General features: G+C 36.7%; 1 protein-coding gene across 1 annotated transcript; it reads left to right on the forward strand.

Annotated features, from left to right (window-relative positions):
• Positions 1-1673: 1673 nt before the first annotated feature.
• Positions 1674-7755, forward strand: LOC101213939. Its single transcript, XM_004148177.3, has 3 exons — positions 1674-2135; positions 2271-6545; positions 7389-7755. The coding sequence occupies exon 2, from the start codon at positions 2397-2399 to the stop codon at positions 6531-6533; it is 4137 nt and encodes a 1378-aa protein (XP_004148225.1). The 5' UTR covers positions 1674-2135; positions 2271-2396; the 3' UTR covers positions 6534-6545; positions 7389-7755.
• The last annotated feature ends 1031 nt before the right edge of the window (positions 7756-8786 follow it).

The raw sequence follows: 8786 nt of genomic DNA on the forward strand, positions 1-8786 counted from the left end.
ATATTTAGAATTCCGAGTAATAAGTCTTTAATTAAATGTCGTCTATTAATTACATTAACGTACTTTCACATTTGTATAATAGCAAAATTAAATTGTTTACTTTTAAATTTTGTGTACACTAAATTCCTAGTGTTTTTTTTAAAAGGATGAATATCTAAAAGACTATTAGATATGAAAGTGAAAACTTAAGGCTCTTATTAAAAAAAGATTTAAATACCCTAACTAAATATTTTATTTATTAATTTATGGATATACATTAAAAATAAAATCGAAAGTTTATAGATTTATGAAATATTTTTAAAGCATAGAGATGAAGTGGAAGGTTATGAAACCAAACTTTAATGATTTTGTTCCAAGTAAAGATAACTTTTGATTAGAGAAAAATAGGGCAATACTTATGAATGTGGTTATGATGCTAAAAGTAAAATAACTATATCTTTACTTACATAATGGAGTGCATGATGCAAAGCCATGTGTTTCTTGTGGGAAAAAAAAATAGTGCTATTTTAGTATGAATTTTTATTGAATAAAACAATATATCAATCACATAATCATATGTCAAATGCTAATTAATTAGAGGGTTTACGTTCTATTAAACAAAATTATCTTCTCATTCTACATCTTTTGGTAGGAATTTGATAGTTAGGTTATGGCAACAGTATCAAAGCATGTCACACATTTTATATTGTTCTTTTCCAGTAAAGAAAATTATTTAGTGAGCTTGATTGGTAACTGGGCTTTTAAAAGCCCATGAGTCTGATTAGCCCACTTGGTTTTTTAGCCTACTATTAATTACTTTTACCCTAAACTATAAAAGTTTAATATTTTAAAATTTAGCAACTAAAATCAAAATCCCAAGACCAGAGTTTTTTTTTTTGTCCACGTAGAATAGGCTGGTTTGGTCATAATACTTCAAATTTTCCATATACTCTTAACTTGTGTTTATTTGGAGGAAAATACATTTATTTATTTTGAAAAAAAATTCATACTTTGAGAAAGTTACATATTTTCATAATCTTTGTACACTCGTGTTTTTTTTCTTTTCTTTTCTCTCTTCGAAATTTCAACCCGAGCTTATGATTCATAAATTCTCCAAAAATACATATATATAAATATGGAAGTTGTGTGCAAAATTGCAAGCGTGGAAAAATTACAAGAAGGAAGGAATTAGGACCAAAGAGGTGGGCTAATAGCCCATTCCCCCTCACCTGCTTTTGGACCAGGCCCAACTAGCTGACTGAAACATTAATGTTGACATACTTCTAAACAAGGGAATTTGGTATGCTTAACAATTTTTAGAGTTTGGTTTTTTTAAAATACAAAAAAAGAAAGAAAAACACAAAAACTACAATCAAAATATAAATTTTGAATGTTGGTTGAAAAATTGAAATATATGCTTTTAAGTATAATCAATATACTCTACATCTTTATTGATTCAGCATTGACTTATAAATAATTTCCATTGTATCGTAAAAGATCCATGAACCGGGTTAAAATAAAAAAAATGAAAGTATTGAAATAATTATATAATATTTACTATGAATTTTAACTTTTTTAAAAATACTGAAAGAAATATCAACAAATTGAAAATTGAAATTAAGATACTTGTGTGAAACGACGACGTAGAGAGGGAAAGGGATGGATTTTAGATCTAAGGGCTAAGGAAAAGAGAAGAGTCCGAGGGATGGCCCGCCCATCTCTGGCAATGGCCATTACCGAGTTGACTCACTGGTCTCTCTCGCTTCGTCTCGTCTCTGTGTTGCTGAGCCCTATTTGCTTCTCCTTCTTTCTTCCTTCTTCTTTTCCAATTCCAATTCCCTTACGGTTTCTCCTTTTTCTGCCCCTTTTTCGTCTTTTCCACTCTTCTTCTTCTTCTTCATCTTCTTCATCTTCTCAATCTGACGTTCCTTCTCCCTCCACGTCATCATCGTCTTCTTCTTCAATCCCTTTCGGACCTGCTCTTCTTCTCTTTAACCACACTTATATTTAACCCTTTTTTCTCGTTAGGGTTTCCTTTGCCTTTTCCCTTTTCATGTTTTCTTGCGATTTCTCTTCTGGGTTTTCCTTTGCTCCTTCCGATTTCCTCTACATGCTTCTTTGGGTTTCCTCTACGCCTTAATCTAATCACCAATGAGGTTTTTTTTTTTTTTTTTTTGATGGTATTCAATTCGATATTTATATTTTGTGTCTTTTAATTGTTGGGTTTTTTCGTTTTAGTTTGTCTGGGTGAATGTTGATATTAATTTTGGTGTTTTTTTTGGGGTTTGTAGGGTCTAGGTTGACTTGGGTTATGTTCCATTTTGGAGTTTCTGGAATTTGATAGTCGGAGGAGTTAATTGGGTTTCTGTTCTGAGTTGTGTTTTGGGATTGATTTGGGTTTTTTTTCTTCATATTCCATGGCTATTGAGAAGAATAATTTTAAGGTTTCGAGGTTTGACTATGAGTTTTCACCTGGAAGTAAGAAGAGTATTTCCAGTGATGAGGATGAACTTCAAAGACGTACCTCTGCTCTGGAGTCTGATGATGATGATGAGTTTGACGAGGCAGATTCTGGGGCAGGGTCTGATGATTATGATTCACTGGAATGGGGAGATACTGGGGTGGAATTTTGTCATGTTGATAATCAGACTTGTAGCATTCCTCTTGAGCTGTATGATCTTCCAGGTTTGGAAGATATATTGTCGGTCGATGTGTGGAATGAATGCCTCAGTGATGAGGAGCGATTTAGCCTCTGCAAGTTTCTCCCAGATATGGACCAAGAGACTTTCATGCTCACGCTAAAAGAGCTTTTTACAGGCAGTAACTTCCATTTTGGAAGCCCTGTAAAGATGTTATTCAGCATGTTGCAAGGTGGATTATGTGAGCCTAGAGTTGCCCTTTACCGTAATGGTCTGAAATTTTTCCAGAGGCGGCAACACTATCATCTTCTGAGGAAGCATCAGAACAATATGGTAAGCAACCTTTGTCAGATGAGAGATGCATGGCTTAACTGTAGAGGATACAGCATGGACGAGAGACTCCGTGTCCTAAATCTTATGAGAAGTCAAAAAAGTTTCAATGATGAGAGGACTGAAGGGTTAGAAACTGACTCGTCGGATAGAATATCGGGTGAGGGGTTTCCTCGAAGGTTCAAGGACAAGAGAATGGCTTCTAAAATCAACTTTTCTTCATATAATGCAAGTTCCATTTTAGATTTTCCTTCAGGGGGTCGGCTGACTAATCTTGAGGCACTAGAATATGGAAAACAGAATTCCAAGGGTACATTTAAGATGGCTGGATCCAAGTTTCCTTCTTTAATGGAACCTATGGTCCGCCTTCCTTCAGCTTATCATGATTTGGATATTAACTCAAGGCCCTATGGTTCAATGGGTGATCTCCCCCAGCTGAGAAAGGTAGGTGGATATGACTCAGGGCCAATGCTTAGGATAAGGGATGAGACAAGGATTGGTGATGCTAATGAAGAAACAACCTACAGAAAGGGTACCCAACGGGATCGAAAGACTCCATTTGGTGGTGGAATGGAGAAAGGGGCTCTAGAAGCTGGCAAGAGATATGAGGCTTTGAGTGGTAACATTTTTGACAATTTTGTTGGACTTCCTTTGTCATCAAAAGGTGATTTATATGGAAAGAACAAGAATGTAAACTTGTTTCCAAAGAGGGGTGTTGTGGCTGAAAAGCCTGCCAGCATGAGGACATCCTACAATCCTTCCAAGAAAACCAAGTTGTCTGAAAATGCGCAGTTAATTGGGAACCAGACCAAATTTATGAAGGGCAGCGTTTCTCAGGTCCCACGCAAAGGTACTAAAGTTGACTCTGAAGATCTTGCCAGTTCACTCCAACATAACAAGACTCAGGGGAAGGATCCACTGCTTAAAAATACTGACTGGAACGTTAGGGGAAAGAAATGGGATTCTGGTATGGAGCCTACTGATCTTAGTTATGGAACATATAGATCTCCCTCACCTCAGGTAAATGAGGGACACTTGCTCTCTGAATTAAGAGCGAAAGGTTCAAAGAAGAAAACTAAAGGAAGATTTGTCCAGAAAGGGGGATCAGACCCTGCTTCCTCCAAAGGAAACAATAAGTTCATTAGAGGTGAAGAAACAGAATCAGACTCATCTGAGCAGTTTGAAGATGATGAGGATAGCAATCCTTTATTGAGGAGTAAATTGGCCTATCCCAGTGTGATGGAAATTTCACAGTCTTCATTGTTGAATTCTGGCCTAGATGCTAGAAAGGTCAAGTATGCCAAAAAAGATATTAAGGAGCAGATTGGTAGTCTTGATCCACTATCATACTCCAAAAAGATGGCTAATAAATCTCCTCAGGATGGATATGCCTTTAGTGGAGTTAAGACTATGAAAACAAGGCAGGGGAAGATTCAAGACTCTGTTTCTTTCCAAGAGCTATCCTCCAAAATGTCAGAAAAGAGCTACCTCCCAGTTTTGGATACATTCAGTGATGATGATGAAGATGGGAAGAAAAATTCTAAGATGCTCAATAATGGCCAGTTTCAAAAAGAACCTAGCAAAAGGTCACGTAAATCCTCATCGAAAGCCTTCACTGCCGAGGGAAAACAGAAAGGCAGGGGCAACCTTGATCTTTCTGTGCAGTCAAGAAATCTGCCTGACTATGCTGTTAATGAAGAAGATGGTACCCTTGAGATTAGATTATTTGAAGATGATTATGGAGCTGATAGATTTCCCCAGGCAGTTCTGCAAAGTGAGTCATTTATGGACGTTCCGAGTGAAAGACCTGATGGTCCTTTGCTAGGATGTAACTCAGTAAAGAAGAAAAGGAAAGTGAAAGGAGATATCACAGAAATGGATAGAAAGGCTGACGGTGAATTGCAAAGTGACACCCTTCAACAAATTAAAGATTCCACTTCATCGAAGAAAAAGATGAAGAAGAGGCAGAAGGCTGACAGTTATAGTTCTGATCTGGGAACAACTGAACCTCCTGCTATAGAAACAGTGACAGTGGATATGGAGCAGGAAACTAAGTCTCAGAGAAATTCGTTCCAATTGATTACACCTACAGTACACACTGGATTTTCATTCTCGATCATGCATCTTCTTTCTGCAGTTCGCTTAGCCATGATTACTCCACTCCCAGAAGATATGTTAGAACCCATAAAAGAGAAGAAGAAAAGGCATGAGGGCGATATCACGGCAGAACTTTCTCATGATAATAAGGCAGATGTGAATAGCTTAGAGCAGGCTGAGGAAGTAAATGTTCCTTCGCTAACAGTTCAGGATATAGTAGATCGTGTGAAATCTAACCCTGGTGATCCTAGCATTCTTGAGACGCAAGAACCACTTCTGGATTTGGTGAGAGGGGCTCTGAAGATATTTTCATCAAAAACAGCTCCATTAGGAGCTAAAGGCTGGAAGATGCTAGCAGTTTATGAAAAATCAACGAAAACATGGTCCTGGATTGGCCCAGTTTCTCGAAGTTCAACTGATTATGAGGCCATTGAAGAGACGACATCACCTGAAGCTTGGGGTCTTCACCACAAGATGCTTGTTAAGTTGGTCGACTCATTTGCTAATTGGCTCAAAAGTGGCCAAGAAACTCTTCAACTAATAGGAAGCCTTCCTGCTCCTCCTTCCTCGTTAATTCAATTTAATGTTGATGAGAAAGAAAGGTTTAGGGACCTGAGGGCTCAGAAGAGTCTTAATACTATTAGCTCCAGTACTGAAGAGGTGAGAGACTATTTTCGTCGAGAAGAAATTCTTAGGTACTCAATTCCTGATCGTGCTTTCTCTTACACGGCAGCTGATGGTAAAAAATCTATTGTTGCTCCCTTGAGAAGGTGTGGCGGCAAGCCTACTTCCAAGGCACGGGATCATTTCATGCTAAAGAAAGATCGCCCTCCACATGTCACAATTCTTTGTCTTGTGAGAGATGCTGCTGCACGATTGCCAGGTAGTATTGGGACCAGAGCAGATGTGTGTACGTTGATAAGAGATTCACAGTATGTCGTGGAAGATGTATCTGATACACAAGTTAATCAAGTTGTAAGTGGTGCATTGGACAGACTGCATTATGAGCGTGATCCTTGTGTGCAATTTGATGGTGAAAGAAAGCTGTGGGTTTATTTGCATAGAGAACGTGAAGAAGAAGATTTTGAGGACGATGGTACTTCATCAACAAAGAAATGGAAGAGGCCTAAAAAAGATGTGATTGAGCAATCTGATCGTGGACTTGTCACAGTAGCTTTCCATGCATCTGGAGAACAATCTGGATATGACATTTGCTCTGATCTCAACACAGAACCCTCGTGTATCGATGATGTTAAAGGAATGGAACAAATTTATGGTGACGTGAGGCAAAATCTGGAGCATGACATGGATAATATTCATCAATCTGATCATGATGAACTATGTCCAGGTCCACAGATTATGAACGCTTCTAATCCCATGGAAGAGACCAAATTGATATGCCAAGAAAATTCTACTAATGAAGATTTTGACGATGAAGCATTTGGGCAAGAACGGCCGATTGGCTTCCTAAGTGCAAGCATATCATAATGAGTACAGCAGGTAGTTGTCAGTCTGGTATTAACCTTTTGAATTTGGATGCCGTATTCCTGTATGAATTTGGGTGTCTTGCTATTTAATGCTATGGATTGAACATTTGTCTTCTACTTGTTATACACTGTTCTATTAGTCTGTATATCTGTTTTTAGTTCTCTAATTTAAATATTTAAGGTGAATTTTGTAAATAACAAAATAAAGAACAAAGTTCACATTGTGAAGTTGTACATAATTCAAATAATCTCTGCATGGATCCACTCTTTTTCCGTGCATACTTCCCACAAACATCTCAGTGCCATCACTTTCATCTGTTATAACAAGTATATGTATTTAGCCGGAATTCAGTTTCTTAATTATAGTTAAATTTTCGTTTTGCTATTTCTTTTCAAATGAACCGTCAATCTGCTGCTTATAAGTGATTTTTCTGTTTTTGTTATTATTATAATAATCTTTATGGGCATACAATAACGTTGAAACGAGACTAGCTGTTGATCAATTTGTTGTCTGGGTAGTGTTAAAATGCCAGAGGACTTCTTTTCTTAGGTGCTACTTTGAATTTTGGACCTTTAATTAATGGCCGAGAACATGTTCTGGATTACCAGAAAAGATATGTTCTTAACCTGGTTCAAGCATGGAGCAACATTAAGCTTCTTATCTTCTTAAGTTTTCAGAAATAGTTTTATTATGGAAAAGGTTCTATTCTGATCAGAAAAAAGAGTAATTGCTAATTTGTTAGATGAATATAAAAAGTTGCAACTTGTACATTGTGCACTGAATATGCTTTACAACACATTGTATGGGTCCAACTTCCAACTACTAACAAAGTTTCAACTTGTTTGTCTTCTGCAGGTCTAATTTGCATTCTTTCGACGAGGCTTGACAGATTGAAGATGCATTATTTTTGCTTTTCACTAGTGTATATTGTTTTGCCCTGGTGCATGATAGAATTAGAGCCAGGCATCTAAAAGCTTTGAGGGCCTTGACAATGTCCTAGCACAGGTAGATATTTTGTTCACATGTAGATTAGTTACAAAATTTACTTCTTTTTCCCCCTGGAAGTGTAAATGAGAAAACGGACCAATTTCATAAATTTGGTTGGTCTTCTACATATTTATTAATTAGATAGATGTAGAAATTATTTTTCCCCTTTTGCTTCCATGGTTGGTTGAATTTGAAAAATGAAATATCAGAAGCTACAGATTCTCATTGCCAGCCATATACAAGTTAATTTGAAATGATAGATTTAGAAGTATGATCGAAGTCAAATTGAATGACTTTTTATTACGTGCTTTAAAAGTGTTTTTAAGCATTTAGAAAGTTATTCCAAATGTACGTTCAAACAGGTACGAAAAGCTCGTTTCTTTTGACTTTTGGTCTATAGGTGCATGACTTTATGTTCTTTGTTTTGATGAAATGGAAAGATTTCTGTAGGTTGAGTTAGATCCGCTGTTGTATATTGTTCCACTAGAGAATGATTATCTTCCTTCCACACTTTATATTTTGCTCTGTCCAAAGCACATCCAAGGCATCAAATGTGATGATAGATTTCTGGTTTTCCTCCAACTAGGCAAAGGAAGTTTGCGACAATAAATAGTTCGTGATGCCTTTAGATGAACGTGTCTGTTTCTTCAAATGTTGGTCTTCAACGAAGAATTCCTAGTACGAATGAGACTTTTCCTTTTCTTCAATTGTTGGTCTTCAACGAAGAATTCCTAGTACCAACGAGACTTTTCCAAAGTTGGCAGATATAATGCCCTAGCCTATATAATTTTAAGAATAAATTGCAGAAATACCCCTTAAACTATAATAATTGCTACAAATTTACCCCAAATCTTTGAAAAGCTCAATTAGGAAGAAGAACGATGTTGTAGTTCTTAAACCATATGAAAGGAAGAGATCCTTTGCTCAATATGGATCTGTCATGAATGAAGGTCCTCCCATTCACAAGAGGGATAACGATGGTCTATCAGGTATTTATTAGAGAGAACAAGTGTAACAAGTCAAATTAAGTATGGTATCGTCAAAGGGATCGTCAAACTATTCAAACAATTCTTCAAGTTCTTTAACCGACGAATGAATGAGTTTGGTTCGTAATTCTTTCCAATAACAAATTGAATGAACTTTTATTCTAAAAATTGGAAAGAGTTGTTCAAAACAGTAATGAACTCCATCTTTCATTCCATATTCGTTGATGGCATACAATACATACCCAGAGTAACAATAAATTTAGAAAAGAAAGTCATGAAT

Source organism: Cucumis sativus, chromosome 6, assembly GCF_000004075.3.
Source record: "Cucumis sativus cultivar 9930 chromosome 6, Cucumber_9930_V3, whole genome shotgun sequence".
In the NCBI taxonomy this organism is placed as follows: Eukaryota; Viridiplantae; Streptophyta; class Magnoliopsida; order Cucurbitales; family Cucurbitaceae; genus Cucumis; species Cucumis sativus.